General features: G+C 43.1%; 1 protein-coding gene across 2 annotated transcripts in view; it reads right to left on the bottom strand.

The window, feature by feature from the left end:
- Positions 1–17,960, bottom strand: part of PDE6A (phosphodiesterase 6A) — a 56,195-nt gene that overhangs the window by 30,310 nt on the left and 7,925 nt on the right. The window contains exons 3-7 of one of the 2 annotated variants that reach the window (XM_028106726.2): positions 17,387–17,476; positions 16,660–16,800; positions 11,429–11,503; positions 5,026–5,090; positions 1,990–2,056 (exon numbers count right to left, since the gene is read on the bottom strand). In XM_028106726.2, the coding sequence (XP_027962527.1) occupies positions 1,990–2,056; positions 5,026–5,090; positions 11,429–11,503; positions 16,660–16,800; positions 17,387–17,476 (438 nt within the window). The remainder of the gene's footprint in view (positions 1–1,989; positions 2,057–5,025; positions 5,091–11,428; positions 11,504–16,659; positions 16,801–17,386; positions 17,477–17,960) is intronic. The other variant, XM_088023506.1, reaches the window with a different exon arrangement.

The following is a 17,960-nucleotide window of genomic DNA, read 5'->3' as shown; positions in this document are numbered from 1 at the left end:
GGCTTTCTCCCGTTCTTTTCTTTTGCGATTCTCTACCTCCTCATTACCCATCCACACCTCGGCAGACCACATGCTGGTCCCCACCTCCACCTCACCACCAAATATGCACCCATCGGGGCCACCAGTGATCTAGCTGCCAAACTCAATAGGGTTTTCAGTTCTTATCTCGCTAGATCATTTTTGCTGCATTTGGCCATCTCTCTACTTCCCCGGTTTCCATGACACTACTCACTCCCAGATCTCCAGATACCTCTGAGCCCTCCTTCTGATCCTCCCTCACACATTCCTCTTTCTCCACCTAATCTTTAAATGCTGGCATCCAACAATATCCCACCCCAGGTCCCTCTCACTCTCCCTGGTGACTTCATTCACACACATGGTTTCAAGTACCATCTGGTCCTGATGTCTTCCAAATCCCCATCTCCGTCCCTCCTCTCTCCCACAGCTTCAGAGTCATCTCTTCAGCTGCCTACTGGACATTTGCTACCGAAAAAATGTCTCAGTGTCACCTTGTCTGAAACTGACCTCCTCATCTTGTATCCAAACCTGATGGCAGCACTACTCATCCAACCCAGAAGCCCGAAATTGGCTCTGACACTTCTTTCTCCCTCCGTCTCTGCTCACAATCACAAAGTCCTGCCAGTTTTACCCTCCTGGTATGAGATCTGATCCCTGATCTCCCTCTCTCCATCTTGTCTCTGTCAGACTTGTGTGAGTATCAAACGAGCAAATTTATTTACTGCGTGGCTCCTAGGCACTCAATGGCTGTGGGCCATGCTGGTACTCTTCACTGTCTGCCCTTGTTGAGACGCTCCTCTTCTCTTGCTTGTAAGGATGTACTTTGTGCTCTGCCTCTTAATCCCTTCAGATCTCTCAGAGTTATGTTTTTAAAATGAAAATTGACTATGCCAACCTCTTGCGTAAAAGCTCATTGTCTACAGATTAACGTCCCACCCCCGCGACCTGGCATCCAAGGCCACTGCTATCTGGCGCTCCCCTCCCCCTCAAGCCTCATCTCTTGACCTCTTCCTCTCTCAGACCTAATATTCCAGCCACACTGGACTGCACACACCATGCCAGTCAAAACTCCAGGCCTGGGTTTGCTCAAGTTGTTGCCTTCATCTTGAATCCCCTTTCCTGTTCCTGCCCGCCTAATACCTATTTATTTTAAAACCACTCAGACTAACACTCTAGGAAGAAAAGCCTGGTTTATATGCCTCCTACTCTGTGTTCCTAGAATATACCCAGTATATCTCTCTTGTGTCCTCATCACATTGTATATAAGAATCTGTTTAAGATATTTCCCCATTCGATTATGAGCTTCGGAACAGAAGTTGTACCTGGTACATCTATCTGTCTATCCCCAAAGCCAATGACAGTGCCTGGTACCTAGAAAATATTCAATATATAAACTTCTTGCTACGTGAGCAGCATTGAGTAGTGTGTGCCTGGGGAAGGATAAAGGGGGTGACCGGGCTCAAATATAGGGGTGATGTGCAGCTAATAGACAAGACCTTTCTCTCTAGGGCAGGGGATGCTTACTCCATTTTTGACCCCAAGTGGGTGGGGCGTGGTGGGAGATGGAGCATTTGAACTCTGCTGTACATTGTACAGCTGGAAATATGGCAGGGATGAGGGGTAAAGAGTGGCAACTGAGTCTCTGGAATGCGAGGCTGGGACTGGGTCCATGGTGAGCCTGGGAGACCAGTCTGCCATATGCTTTTGTCCCTGACACACGAGCAAGTATCTTTCTTGTCAGTGAGACTAAGCACCTTCCCATCTAAGGATTATTTCTCTGTGTATTTCATATTTCCTCAGATGTCAATTCTCTGTTCATGTCCTTGGACCAAGTGTCAAGTGAGTTGAGAAATGAGAGTCAGGCTTTGAGAGACCCACACTTCCCATCGTGTTTCCCACTGTCTCGATCTGAAATCCTTTCACTCTTCCAACTGATTCAAGACTCTCCCCCTTCCAAGTTGTGTTACTTACCAGGCCATTCTGGGCAACATAGGTGGGCAGACCACTTACTAAAGCCCAATGATCAGGAGGTGGATTCCTGTAAAGGCCAAAGACAACTGGTAACTTTTGATGTAGGGACAGTTGGACTAAAACCTTGAATCTGGGTCTTTGCCCCTCTCTACTCTCTCATGACTCTCAACTCCTGCTTACATTCCCTATGCCTGAATGAGCCCCAAACCTTGTCTAAGCATCTTCATGTTTCAAATTTAGACATGGAAAAAAAGCATGATGGATACATTTTATGATGGCACACTGAGTGTGATTATTCAAGAAAAGGGACAACATCGATTGCTGAACAAAAGCAGTCACCATCTTTTCCCTCCATTAATACCCAGCGAGAGGTAGCTTAATTCCACAGAGAGACTGAGGGAACTCATGTACGGTGAACTCCTGCCATGCACCGAGCACTAAGCTGGGTGCTTTATGTATTCATTTATCCCTCACGACAATATTACAATTTTTGGTATTATTATCTTTTATTTATTGTAAGATTATACTTTTTTGTTGTGAGAAAAGATATAAATGTGGAAAGATACATTAAGATCTTCATGAATCGTTCATTTGTCTTTTTATGTTACTAATTTCTGGGCTTATGTTTATTCTTTGGGCTTATTTTTTTGCTGGTTTGTTGTTAATTTCTTTTTTTTTTTTTATATTTTTATTTATTTTTTGACAGAGAGAGACACATCCAGAGAGGGAACACAAGCAGGGGTGTGGCAGAGGAAGAAGCAGGCTTCCCACGGAGCAGGGAGCCCGATGCGGGGCTCGATCCCAGGACTCTGGGATCATGACCTGAGCCGAAGGCAGATGCTTAATGACTGAGCCACCCAGGCGCCCCTTGTTGTTAATTTCTTGAGATGATGTGATAGACAGCTCCTGTCTGTCCCTCCAGATCCACTCTTGAACCCTCCCCTCCCTGTGCCAGGAGGCCAATCTGTATGGACGACATCCACAGGGCTCCTGGCCTTCTAGTTTCTCGTTGCATATAAAGACTGTCCTAATTAGTTTTTTGTTATTGGTTTCTAGGATTTTTTCATTGTGACCAGGGGACATTCTATGTATTATTTCAGTCTTTTGAAATATATGAAGTTTACTTTGTGGCCCATTTATCACCAGTTATTATAAATGTCACACGTATGCTTGAAAAGACTGGGTGTCCTCTGGTTTGGGGGTTGGAGTACTGTGTTCCCTCTATATCCATCCAATTAAGTTTAACTGTGTTATTTAAATATTCTATATTATGTTTTAGTCTGCTCCTCCTATCAATTAGCAAACATGGATCTGCCTATATCTTCTTATATTGCTGTCCCCTTTCGCTTTTTTTTGAGGCCATGTTATGAAGTGTGTACAGATTTAGAATTGTAATAGCTTCCGGTCATAGCCAGGTGAGTTAACCCCTTTATCATTAAGAATTGACTCTATCTCCACTTGTGCTCTTGGTTGTATTATCCAATTCTATCTGATATCTGATATTAACATAGTTACATTAGTTTTTCCTATTAGCATCTGCATGGTATATATTTTTTTCATTCTTTTACTGCCAACCTCTCTGTATTCTTGTCTTTTAGATAGGTCTCTTATAAACAGGATGTACAGTATTTCCTCATACCTAGAAAGTCAACTGTTCCTAGATAGACCATTCCCTACATGTAACCAGAAAGATAAAACGCTGCCCGTTCATCTGTGACACAATGTTTTTTGCACTTGGAATTATTACCTTATTAATATCAAAAGAGGTCTTTTAGAATTTAGAATTTAGAAATAGATTTTTACATTCCACACTTTTCCTATCTTTTTGTGCCATTCAAAGCAACTTTCCGTTTCAGTGCTGCATTATGGTATATAATCTCTTCAAGTTACTTAAAAAAAAAGGATTATTTGAGAAAGAGAGAGAGCGCAGAGGGGAGGGGCAGAGCGAGAGGGAGAGGGAGAGTTTTAAGAGTTTTAAGCAGACTCGGAGCTGAGCAAGGAACCCCATACGGGGCTCAATCTCATGACCCTGAGATCACAACCTGAGCCAAAACCGAGTCTATTTCTTTTTTTTTTTTTTAAAGATTTTATTTATTTATTTGAGAGAGAGAGAATGAGAGATAGAGAGCACGAGAGGGAAGAGGGTCAGAGGGAGAAGCAGACTCCCTGCCGAGCAGGAAGCCCGATGCGGGACTCGATCCCGGGACTCCGGGATCATGACCTGAGCCGAAGGCAGTCGCTTAACCAACTGAGGACCCAGGCGCCCCAAAACCGAGTCTATTTCTAAATGACCAAGATCAACTCCCATTGTGGCCTCTCATACCCACTGTTTAAAGATTAAGGTGACTGAAGGAAAATCCCAGAGTCTGATTTTGGCCTGGAGGTGTCTGCAAGTCAGTTCAGAACGTGAGCTGATTTCAAGGCAGAACCGTGAGTGTGCCTCTTAGCACAGAGAAGATTTCAAATAACAGTATTCATATAACAATATTCAGATAACAAGACAGCTCAGTTTCTGACAGAAAAAAGTACAAAAAAGTACAAGCTTCTACTAAAGAAGGTTCTTGACTGTTGGAATCTTAAAATGGCCTTTGAGTCCTTACCACGTACAGGGAGGTGGAAGCCTCACCCTCTGGGAATTCTTTCCTTTCCATCCTCCATGGTCCAGTACGAAGAGGACGACAGAGAATGAGCTTTCCTTGCGCCAGCTTCTTGCCTTTGCCTCACCTCCCTGGCTGGGCCCCAGATGTGCCTCCACCAGAAACCACTGGAAAGCCCTAATCAGATCCCACGGTCTCGTTCTGTGGATGGGGAACTGAGGCCTGAGACCAGAACTCCCAGGAGCTGACTCAACAACATGCAGCCTCTCTTCCCAACTTGTATGGTCTTTCCGCTCTTCCACACTGTCTCCTTACTGCTCTTCCTGTCTCTGACCAAGTGTGTGGCCCTCTTGGATTTGCTTAGTGTTGATCTTGGAGTGAGTATCAATGGACATCGATAACATGCTTACCATTCTACCTGTTTTGAGGAGAAACTTACGGGATTACTTTGATGTCTTCTTTGCCATGTAGGATGTAGTCAATGACCTTGTAAAAGTTGATTTCCTAGGCAAAAGAAATAAAGAAATCTATAACATGAGAGCCAGACACAGAACTTCAGCATGAGGGTGTCCATGAGACAGGGCTTGTTCTTTACCAAGTACTCTGTGGTTTTCCAGAAACACCAGCCTGGCCCTCTCAGGGTGTGTCCCGGCTGCCTCTGGAGCTCACTGTCCTCAGCTGACTCGTGATTCAGTGTGCTTAACCTTCAAAACCAGCTCACTGTGGCCAGGCAGGGGCTGGGATCTGGGCAAGAGGGATAGGAAGTGTTCCAAGGGGAGCTGGGGGTTGATCGCAAGAAGAAAGAGAGACAGACTGCTTTCTGGAGTCCAGGGAGAGAGGGAGGTGGAAAGGAGACTCCCGTCCATTTAGAGTTATGGTCAACTCAGCCATCCGTGCAGGGCTCAGCTCCATGGTTCCAGCCCCCCTTTCTCCTTGACTCCCATCACTCAGCTGCTCTCATAGCTGTGTCATCTCTTCCAGACTTGTCCTTCCAAACTTACTTCATGCCCCCCAACTCACTTTCCACCTCTTCCATCCCTCCCACCTCCTTGTACCATGAAAACTCCCATCCTCTAAAGTAGATCTGTTCAGTTACATGACTTCCTAACATGAAGTGGGATATTGGCCGTGGGATACTGGATATTCCCCTAACTCTCCAGGGAAAATTCTATCACCTTATTAGATCCTCTGAACCCCCAGCTGCGATGGACAGGTTAGAAACCATTTTACAAATGGGAAAAATGAAACCCAGAGAGAGGAAGAAAGGGACTCATTTTATAGTAGACAGTGAGTCAGGACAGGAGTGAAACCCTTGACTCCTACTCTCAGGGCTCTTTCTGTGACGCTACTGAAGGTTAACCTTATGTTAACCTAATACGGTGTTTTACTCTCTGTATCACTCTCACCCAGAACAGGGCTATTCAAAGCATGGACCCTGGACTGGGACTATCAGCAAACCATCTGGTACCATTCCATGATGAGATAAAAACAGAAATTGAGAGTCAGTGTTTAGAAACTTGAATACAGCCGTTTGACTGAGTTAAGTTAGGTCTGTTGAGACTAATAAAGAAGGGGAGGGGATTTACAATTTGCATGTCTTTGAAATTTTTAATTTTTCTGGTTATATAGTGTGATCCCATTTTGAAAAGTATCAGTCCAGAGTGGATTGGAAATTAAAAAAAAAAAACAGGGGGGTGGGGGGATGGGTTAGCCTGGTGATGGGTACATTCTGCGTGGAGCACTGGGTGTTATGCACAAACAATGAATCATGGAACACTACACCAAATACTAATGATGTAATATATGGTGATTAACATAACAATGAAAAATTAAAAAATAAATTAATAAATTAATAAATTAAAAAAACAAACCAACAAGGCTGTTCCTTGAGTGCAGTATTTTGAGAAGTACTGCTCTAGAGATGTAAATGTAGAGACCTGAGCCACATCTGGTCTCCTGACTCACAACCTCCACAAAGAGAAACTCCTGATTCAGTCAAAGGTGTCTGAACATCCTTTTGGTTGCAGGTGATCATGACTTTCTTCAAGTTCCAGAGGCTCTGCTCCTTCTGACTAGCAGCCACTAAGACTCATGCTCTAGTCTTGGTTTTACTGTGTGCACTCCTGGGGGCTCAGTTTCCCCAGCTGGAAAACCGGTGGTATGTGTTTGTTTCAGCTGCCCTAATGGGGCAGAGCTGGGCACATGGAGATCCTGCGTCTCTCTTTGTTCTCTCTCACGGCCTTTCCTGTCCTTCTACCTTCCTCGTTAGTCTGGCCAAGGCAAGCACTGTGGACCTGGAGGGGTCTAAAGACAATCAGAAAATAGATAATCCCCAAACTAGATAATCCCCAAAGTTCTTCCCAGCTACGATTCTAAGATTGTGGTTGGATGGTTAGCCATATCCCTCGTAGATTAAAATGCATATCTTCTTTGACCCAGCAATTCCATATGTGGTCATGAATCCTAGAGACACACTTCTAAATGTGGGTAAAAGCGTCCTTTGCCCCAGCCAGGGCTCTCAGCCAGACTACTTTCAGAAGTCTGGAGACAACGTAATGCTGTCACCAGGAGGGTGGCTGCCAGGTGCCTGCGTCCAGTGGATGCTCTGCATGTCTCCAGAACAACGTAGCTGTATCTGTGCTGACAGAGGAAGGTGCCAAAGTGTCGTCAAGCTGGGAAAGTAAGGCACAAACCAGAAGCATCCCATTTGTTGAGGGTGATGCTGGTGGTAGAATTCTAGGAATATTTGGGCATCTGTAGATGTTCCTGGAAGGATAGACTGCTCCCACTGGCTGCCTCAGGGGAGGCTGGATTTCTGTGGTGTATCCTTTTGTACAGTGTGAGCTTTTCACATGCTCATGTATCGCTTTTTCAATAAATGTAAACAAATTGTGCTGAGGACATTTTTGAAAGTGAAGTTGTATCCTGTAGGCAGTTCCTGAAAGCAAAGGTGGCGGTCGGCGTTATCTGCTGAGACTTGGGCAGAGCTAAGTGTCCTTCTGTGGGGAAAAGAAGGCCGACTTCTATGACCTCGACCCTCTTCGGCTCTTTGTTTTAGGTCATCTGTCCTTGGGTCTGGGCTGCTCCCTGAGACAAGCTGCTGGCTCCCTGGGCCCCCCCCCAGGCTTCCACCTCCAGGGGTCTCTATGAGACGCCTTTAGAAAGGTTAGAAATGGATTTTTTTTTTCTTTCTGAAGCCCACAGGAGAATCAATTTACTTTCACAGAAAGCAACAAAAAAATCAGTGTACTTTAGGTAAATAGGGCTTTTCCATACACTGCAGCTCAGCCCAGTTGCCTTCAAGGCCATATTCATGTTAAGAATTCACCAGCCTTTGGAAAGTCAAAACTGAGCCGTCAATGAGCTCCTTTGTTACCTTCCACCTGAGCAGCTGAGACTACAACACAAGGGGCTTTGAAAGGGCCAAAAATACAGCCATAGCAAAATTATCCTGCACAGAAATATACCCGTTTTTAAACGAGTGCAGTTTTTTTTTCCCCACAAAGCCTAATCAGCCTGTATAACCTTTTAATAATGAAAACACACACATGTACAATGTTTTATTTTTAAAAGGAGATGAGGGGCGCCTGGGTGACTCAGTTGTTAAGCGTCTGCCTTCGGCTCAGGTCATGGTGCCAGGGTCCTGGGATCGAGCCCCACATCCGGCTCCCTGCTCCATGGGAAGCCTGCTTCTCCCTCTCCCACTCCCCCTGCTTGTGTTCCCTCTCTTGCTGTTTCTCTCTCTGTCAAATAAATAAATAAAAGGAGATGAAGTGAGGTGTAGCTGCTGTTAGTGATCTTTAGACTCACAGTTTGGAGAGGCTAATTGGTCAAAGTCCAGACCAAAGCTGTATTTCTCACGTGAATGTGGCACTTAAAGTGTGAGGCTGTTAGAAGGCCAGAGGGAATGCTAAAAAGCAGGACTGTAATGAGTTACCAGAAAGAAAAGCATCCTGCATTTAAATTTGTGCAAATGAATTGACCCCTCGTAACCTCAATCTCCTTAACCGTGAAATGGAAATCATGAGGATACTTCCTTTATGAACCTGTTGAGAAGAGTAAATAACATAGTCCAGGTAAAGTGCCGGCAGATAATCAGATTCAACGCTGGTAGCCATGATGATTGTTTGCCTATTATGTGTCAGCGTGTGGTTTGCTCTAGCTACCGTGGCCTGGCCAGGCCATCTTGATTATCCAGGCATTACAGATGAGGAAGGTGAGGTTAAGAGAGATTGTCCAAGGCCACATAACTGGCTGGCAAAGCAGGGATCTGAACTGAGGCTTGCTCTTTCCAAGCCCAGTCTTTCTAAAAGATCCACTTTGGGCCAATCCTGTCATGCTGGGTCTGGGCCCCAGCTCAAGCCTATGTGTGTCTCCTCCCTAGCTGTGTCCTAGACCTAGAACTGACCTTGGAGATGAGTTCAGATAGATGAGAAAATCGAGTTCACCCCACAGGTTAGCAACCAACCCAAACCAAAGTCCTTTGCCCTCTGGCCTTCGCCATCACAACCTAATGCCTCATACTCTTGCAAGGACAGAGCCCTTGCTACCTGAGATGTAGAAAGGTTTCTGGAAAGGACAGTCTTAACCATAAGTGCGCTAGTCACCTCAGGGAAACCAATCAAATGGTGGGCAGCATTTCCTGGACTGGCGCTCAGTAAGAAAATGTTCCATTCAGCTCCATCTTGAAAAGCCGGATAATTCAGAGCCCAGCATTTCTCCGGCCATCCTGGAGTTGGAGATGACCTCTGACCTCAGGGCTTCGCTCAGAGAGCTGAATATTAAAAGCAGCCTAGGAAGCTGAAGGTAACTGAAGTTGGTGGTGTCTGAACCCAACAGTGACCTCTATTACAGATCTTCTCCTTCTGCATTTCCAGAAGATACAGACCCAGCTCTTCCATGAATTGGAGAGAAAGCTCCGTGAGAACACGTCAACTAGACCAACACGAAAAGCTGTGCTTAAAAATAAGTGTCCCTGGGTTGCTTTCTGACAGTAGCACGTGATGCAGTGCTTGAAGACTCGGTCTTCCCAAATGAAATCATGGAATTGTGGGGGTGGAACAGTAGTTTGAAGCGGAACAAGAGCAGGTAAAAAAGTTACTATGGATAAAGCACAGCAGATGATGTAGATTTCCAGAGTGAACTCTTTCCTGGTGTGTTCATGAAGCTCAAAGGCAAGGGTGTTAATTTTGAATTCTTGGAGTTTGAATTAAGACTAAATAAAGTCTATCATACACACATATTCACCCACGTGAGCGTGCACGCACACATTAATTTGGGTTAGGGTTGGCTAGGTGGAATGAGGCCTCCTAGCAGAAATTGACACACAATTTCAGACAGGCTAAAAGATCTTGTGGGGCAAACACAAGACTAAAATTCAATTCTGGGCCTGACTCCGCTGCTTACTTGTCCTGTGTGGCCTCAGGTACGGTCATTCAGTCATTCTACAGGTTCCCTGGGTTGTTTGAGTGACAGATCTGATTACCCCGCCTCATCTTTTCCTCCCCACAGCTGTCATTTCAGCTTCTCTAAGGTGTTGATGCCTCATCTTTTAAAATAAAGCAATGGGGGGCGCTGTGTGTCCCCCTGCCTTTGGTTCAGGTCAGATCTCAGGATCCTGGGATGGAGCCAGCTGAGTCAGCGGGGAGTCTGTTTCTCACTCTGCCCCCCCACTCATGTTTTTTTTCTCTCTCTCTCTCAAATAAATGAATAAAATCTTAATAAAATAATATAAAAATAAAATAAAATAAAGCAATGCTATGAAAGCAGAGGTCACAAACTCTAGTGCCTGGAGAGATCTGATAGAACCATAAATGAGAGCAGGGGCTGGGGGCAGGGGGACACCAGGGGAATGGAGAGGACTTTGGCAAACTAGAGAGCTCAGACCAGGTTCTAAGGAGGTAGCTGCTACTTCGCTCCCACCAAATTCATTCTGTTGGAGCGCCTGGCTGGCTCAGTCGGCAGACTGTGTGACTCTTGATCTTGGGGTTGTGAGTTTAAGCCTCACATTGGGTATGGGGATTACTTAAAAATAAAATCTTAAAAAAAATATTTACCCTGTGGGACTGTGGGTCCAGTTTCGACTGATCTTCCACTTTTAAAAAAAGAAACTGAGAATCTAGATATTTATGGGAAATATCTTGACTTTTTATTTTTTTTTATTTTTTTTTAAAGGTTTTATTTATTTATTTGACAGAGAGTTAGAGAGAAGAGCACAGCAGAGGGAATGGCAGAGGGAGAGGGAGAAGCAGGCTCTGCACTGAGCAGGGAGCCCGATGTGGGGCTCGATCCCAGGATCCTGGGATCATGACCTGAGCCGAAGGCAGACGCTTAACCATCTGAGCCACCCAGGCGCCCCTATCTTGACTTTTTAATGTTAAGCTACAAATTAAAAAAAATAAGTAAAAGGAAACAATTTTAAATGTATGCAGCCAAATAGGTTTATCTATTGGCTGGAATTGACCTTCTGGCTATCAATTTATACAATTAGATATTAAGGTTATTTCCAGCTCTAATTGCCTGCAATTCTAAACATTTGCTGGGTGAGTCTTTGAGCAGATAGCTTTGACCTTTCTGGGGCTCTTTCCTTATCTGTGGAATGAGAATATTAATCCTTCCTTAGTCAATCCCACCACGTTACTCTGAAACTCTAGCAAGATATTAAAAATACCTTGCAAATTACAAGGTGTGGCAATTATGAACAATTATCAGACTTTCAAGGGAAATGACCCAACCCAGAGAAGATAAATATCTAAGTGAAAAAGAAATGTCAGCAAGGTCTACAGTGCCTTACATTTGTATTTCAATAAACATTAGCTCATACAGGCCAGAGAGAGACCTACCCTTCCATCCGGAGTCCTGGGACCAGAATAGGGTGGAGCCTCCCCCATCAGGACTGGCCAGACATCAAAAAATTCCTAGGAATGAGAAAGACAATAATTACATGTCTTGAAAATAGGTCAAAGAAAGGAGATTAAGAAAAGAAGACCCACCTATATGAGTCATCTATCACTGAAATTTGGAAGGTGGGAAGAGCTCACTGAAAACTAAGCTTGGAAGGGAGGCAAAATTCATTAGCATTAGAGGATGTTGGTTATGCCTGTGCCTCAAGATACTGATGAACTAAGCCTGTCTAATCATTCAGCAACAAACAGGAGCTGAGATGGAAAACCCTCACGCTCCCCACACTGTGGGGGGGGACATGAGAAGGAAACTGGGCTCTCTATGTCTAAGAAATTGACCTTAAGGACATGCGAAGCATGTGACAGAAGGTTTAGCTAAAACGATGTCCTCTGCAGACTGGGCTCTCTATGTCTAAGAAATTGACCTTAAGGACATACGAAGCATGTGACAGAAGGTTTAGCTAAAACGATGTCCTCTGCAGCATCATTTATAGGAGTGAAAAGTTAGGAACAACCTAAGTGTCCAATTAGGAGGAGACTTATTAGACAATTATGGTATATCTATTAACAGTAATGCTACAGACGTCTGTATGTTGGTTAAAAAGATGCCCTTGTCTCACTGATGAGTGAGAAATGTGAGGTGACAAAAAATATAGATCACGTAACCCCAATGCTTAACTATCCATAGAAAATGCTCTCAAAGAATTCACAACAAAGCATCAAAAACTGGTTTTCTCTGGGTAATTGCAGTGAGACTCTATTTAGCAATTTTTTGTAATAAAATTCATTGCTTTTGGAATCAGGGAAAAAAATATCTTGCCTAAATAAGAAAGAAAAAACAATGGTGCCAAATATGGACAGACAGACCCACATCTGGGCTCCAACAAGAAAGGATGACACCCTTGAGACAACTTTTAAAGATACAGGCAGGAAAGAGAGAAAGGGCCAGCTAAGGCATTGTATGGGCACACAGCCTCAGAAGAAGAAACTCACTGGAACACCACACGAGCTCTTCCCTGCCACTTGTCTACTGGTTTTCCTGGGCCTGGCAGAAGAGGCCTCCATGCTTTATTGCCCTCTCTGTTCATTCATCTGTTGCTATTAGGGACAGTGATCCATTCGTCCTGGGTCCATGGCGGGTAGGATGCTAAGCCCTTCTGCTCTTGGCCTCTTTCTCGTTTGGTTGGGTTACCTATTCCATCATGCAGAGCACAAGCAGAAGAAAGTCCACATGAAATTCAAACTCCATGTCCTCAAGCTTCTGCACAGTTGGACTCTTTGTCTTGACTACACAACAGGAAGAAATTCAGTTCTGTGGAAAAATGTGCATAGGGAGCCTATCTGAGCCCCACAACATGTTTGCTGCTAGATATGCAGAGACAAATAAGGCAGAGTTCACACCCTGGGGGATCTTGCTGTCTCTTGGAGGAGACAATCGAGTACTCAAGTAACTATAGTTAGGTAGGGTAGGACAGGGTAAGAACCAAACAGCAATGGAAAAAGAACACAAATGTTAGAGGAGCCCAGAAGAAAGACAAATACATTGGGCTGACACCCTCTGTGTCAAACACTGAGTGGCTTTGAAGATTGTCCCAGAGAGAAGCAGTGGGCTGGGTGGAAAGTGGGGCATATTTACGCTTGCCTTCCTCGCTCTCAATCTCTCTCTTTCTTATTTCACCTATTTTTAAACATCTTTATTGACAGATAATTCATGTGCCATATAATTCACCTAGTTAAAATGTACAATTCAGTTAGTTTTATTGACTTCTTTCATAATGTCAGTAGCTCAGATAAGAGCTTAGCCTACCTTGGACCTACCTGGCAGGTTGTTAGAATGATTGTGTGTGGACCAGCCCATTTCTAAGTACTAGATTATTCCATCTTTTGGGGATGACTAAGGCAGAATATTCTTGTTTAAATGTGACTTTCCTTTTTGAGAGGGAGTTCAGAAGAAACAGACCAGAAGACAACAACACAAAGCAGCCTGCACCTGAGGTCAAATTCTTTAAGGTGTGAACTGGGCACTTTTTGAATTCAACTACTAAGAAATTCTTTTGATTATGAAAGAACCATTCATTTGTATGAATTCATTCATTCGCTACTTCCTGAAGGTGTGTCAAAGGACTTATTCCTGGACTCGGTGATATTTGGCAAAATATTTGGTTCAGAAGTATACAAAAGTCAAATGGACATCTGCACTAGAATCAGAGGTTCCCTAAAATCAGTAGATAGCCCACCTGCACCAAAATCACATAAAGAACTATATTAAAAGCAAAAATCAGAAAAATTGACCCATGAGTATATGGATAGCTGGTATATGATAAAATAGCATATCTAAATGGTGGCATTTTAAAACAGTGAAGAAAGGATAGACTATTCTTTAACTGGAGAAAAATGAGTGAGGGACAAAATTTATCCCTACCTCAAACCATACACATTCATAATTTCTAGATGAATGAAAGATTAAAATCAGAACACATCAGATTATTTCAGATTGTCTTCATCATATTAAGGTTGGGGAAGTCCTTCTTAAACAAAATCCAAAACTCGAGTGTCCAATATATACGGACACTTGATTGATGACAGAGGTATGTTAGGGAAAGATGATATTTTCAATAGGACAGTGGAGAAAGAATGGTCTTTTCAGTAAATGGTGCTGGGTCAATTGGATATTCATATGGAAAAAAGTTAATATTAACCCTACCTTACACTGTACATTTAAAAAATTCCAGGTAGATTGTAGAGCTACATGTGAAAGTTAAAACAATGAAATTTTAGATTTAACATAGATGAATATCTTTAATGCCTTGGGGCCAGGAAAGATTTTTTTAAATAGGGCACAAAAATCAATAACCATTTTAAAAAATCAATAAATTGAACTACATTATAATTCAGAATTTACATTCATTGAAACATACTATTAAGAAAATGAACACACAGAGTGGGAGAAGGTATTTGCAATGTGTGTATTCCACAAGGAACCCATATCTAGAATATATAAAAAATGCCTACAAATCCTAAGATTTAATTTTTTAAATCCTAAGATTTAAAAAGACAAAAAATTTTTTTAAAATGGAGAAGAGACTTGAATAGGTACTTCTTTTGAAGATATCCACATGGTCAATAAATGAGAAAAAATGTTCAACCTCATCAGTCATTAGGGGAATTCATGTTAATACCCAATGAGATATCACCACATGCCCGCCAGTATGGCTAAGATTAACAAGACTGGCAATACCAAGTATTGTAAGGAAACCCTCATACGTTGCTAGTGGGAGTGTAAAATCATTTTGAAAATCAGATGGGCAATATCTATTAAAACCAATACCCAGAAATTCTACTCCTAGGTAAACATCTAACAGAAATGGGTACAACTGTGTATCAAAAGATATGTACTATAATGTTTGTAATAGCAATATTCATAATAACCCAAACCTTAAAACTCAAATTTTGCCCATCAACAGTAGAATGAATAAATACTTTGAGGATTATTTATATAATGGAACATTCCACAAGAATGAAGATGAATGAATGAACACTATGTGAAGCAATAAAGACGGATCTTACAACCAAAATGTTGAGCAAAAGGAGCTAGATACAAGAGTATATATTTGTATGATTTTGTTTATAGGAACTTCAAAAATAGGCAAAACTAACATGGCATTAAAGGTGAGTGTTAAAGAAGCTCTATGTAGGGTGCAAGCCAGAAAGAAGAAAGTTGCCAACTTCAGGGAATTCTCAGAAAATGCTCTTGAGGGCGCCTGGGTGGCTCAGTTGGTTAAGCGACTGCCTTTGGCTCAGGTCATGATCCTGGAGTCCCCGGATTGAGTCCCGCATCAGGCTCGCTGCTCAGCAGGGAGTCTGCTTCTCCCTCTGACCCTCCCCCTTCTCATGTGCTCTCTCTCTCTCTCTCTCTCATTCTCGCTCTCTCAAATAAGTAAATAAAATCTTTAAAAAAAAAAAAAAGAAAGAAAATTCTCTTGAAAGTGGGCAAAAACCTTCCCCATGTTTGTAAAGCCTACAGCCCACCTGGGACTTCTTTAATGAACTCCCCCCTTCAGGGAGGAGGGTATGGAAGTTAATGGAAAGGGGTAAGCAAGGGGCTTCTGAGGTGTTAGTAATGTTCTATCTCTTAATCTCAGTGGTACTTACATGGGGATGTTCACGCTATACAATTCATTGACCTATTCACTTGCAGTTAGTGCCTGCCTCTGTGTATATGTTCTATTTCAACACAAAGCCTTATTAAAAAGAATCCACATGTACTGATGTGGAGAGATGTTCACAAAACATTAAGTAAAAAAAAAAAGCAGACTATCAGGAAATATGGTCTAGCATCTATTAAACAGTTCTCAGAAGATTCTGATTCAAGTCTAGGAGCCTCTGGACTAGACCCAAGGTCCTTTCCAACTCCAAATTCTGCAATTCTTTAATCATTAAATGAAATATTTTGAGGGTCTGCATTGGTCAGTGCACCACACTCAGCACAAGGCCCTACAAAATGAAACTGACAGGAATCCTAGATCTTGGCTCTTTGGGATAAGAAATCACAAATCTAGATAACTCTGGAACTCTATTCCAAGGCAGAAAATTATTAGTTGCAGGAAGTGGAGACAGGTAGAGAAAGAAAAATGGGGGGAATTGGTTGGGGAAAACCTGGCTGAAAAATACTGCAGGGGGCTGTATTGGTCTCTGTGTCCTTTGCCTCTGCAGATCTGCCCCCTGAGCATCCAGAGGGACCAGATCCAAACATCTGCCTCCATTTTAACTGCCCAGATGGGCCGTGGGCTTGACAGACCATTAGGAAGGTTTATGCCCACCTTTGAGTGCATTTTCTGAGAATTCCTGAAGTTGACAACTTTCTTCTTTCTGGCTTGCACCCTACATCGTACCTCTTTATCACTCACCTTCACCACCTCATCAAGCCTTCTCACATATGCTTTTTGCTTTTCCCATGGACCAGGGAAGACCAGGTTGTTTTCACTCACTTGTGCCCTAGGTCGACTTTTCCCCTTTAAAGGTTGGTACTCCACTCTTCAGTATGAAAGACCTTTTGCAACCAGCCACATCCTCCCTGCCTCTTCCCGGTGAACAGAATGTGCGACGCGAGTCTGGGTTCCACTGCATATTTAACCTGCTCTTGGAGATGTCTGTTTCTGAAGTCTTCTTACCTTCTGCTTGGTCATGTCTAAGAGCCCCACAGAATATCTGTCACAGTTGAGGAAGGCTCGGACCGTGTACAGGGCTTTGTGGAACTGCCTCTCGATGTCCGTAAGCTCTTCGAAGACTTTGCTCCCAGACCACAACAGTACCTTAACAAAACACAAAAACAGAGTCAAAGTTTCTAAGGCACAAAGCAGTGCCTCACAATAACCAAGAGACAAAGACAGGATAATTATCCCCATTTTACAGATGGAGAAACTGAGGCCCCAGAGAGCTGAAGTAACTGACCAGCTTATATTGGGTGCAACTCTTTCCATTTCTTTCATTTCATAAATTGTTAATAAGAATAATAATAACAAACATTGATTGAACACAAGTGCATTATCTCATTTGCTATTGACAATATTTTTTGAGGGTGGAACCAATCAATAATAGCCTCACTTTTCAAATGGGGAACACTGAAGCTCAGACAGAGGAAGTGATTTGCGCAAGGTCTTAGAGTTGGTAAATGGCTTAACAACTTAATCTAAGCTGCCTGACTTGAAAACTGTGCATATCATCCCTCTGGGGTACAGCTTTACAAACATGGCTACCTCATTAACACTGGGGATGCTGGGCAGAGACTCCATGATGGTTCCCAGGCACTTTTATCAACCACTGCCTTTCCAGCCTGACTACATCAGTGCATCAATAAAAAGACATGCCCAGTCCATTCCCTTGAGCCAAGCCCCTTACCTGGCCACGCCGAGTCTCACAGTTGTGCAGGTAACTCAGGTGGTATACCTTCATGATTAGATTTGCAAAATTAAGGTACTTGAGAAGAATCTGGAAATCAAACAGCATGAGGGGAAATAGATGAGAAGGAGAAATCCCTCCTCTGGCCACTTCTGCCATCAGTAAATATTTGAATATTTTAAAAGCAGCAGAGGCGATTTGAGCAGATGGATCATGGAACGCTGACTCATAAAATGGTGCATTGTAAGAGTGTAAAACTCATAGAATGTAGAATGTCAATGTTCATAGGACGTATTAATGAAAAATTGCTACTATTTATTGAGTTTGCAGTCCCTGTGATAAGTCATTTAGGTAAGTTATCTTATCTGATCAACACAAGCACCCTGAGAGATGGATACTGTAAAATTAGGCCCATTTTACAGATAAGAAAACTGAGGCTTAGAGGTGCCTGGCTGGCTCAGTTGGTAGAGCATCTGACTCTTGATCTCAGGGTCCTGAGTTCAAGCCCCACGTTGGGCGTGGAGCCTGCTTAAAACAAAAACAAACAAACAAACAAAAAAACCCTGAGGTTTAA

The sequence above is a fragment of the Eumetopias jubatus genome, unplaced genomic scaffold (genome assembly GCF_037043125.1).
Source record: "Eumetopias jubatus isolate StellerSeaLion01/CBP00866 unplaced genomic scaffold, mEumJub1_p1.0 scaffold_5, whole genome shotgun sequence".
NCBI lineage: Eukaryota > Metazoa > Chordata > Mammalia > Carnivora > Otariidae > Eumetopias > Eumetopias jubatus.
This window is presented reverse-complemented; position numbering and strand designations above follow the sequence as displayed.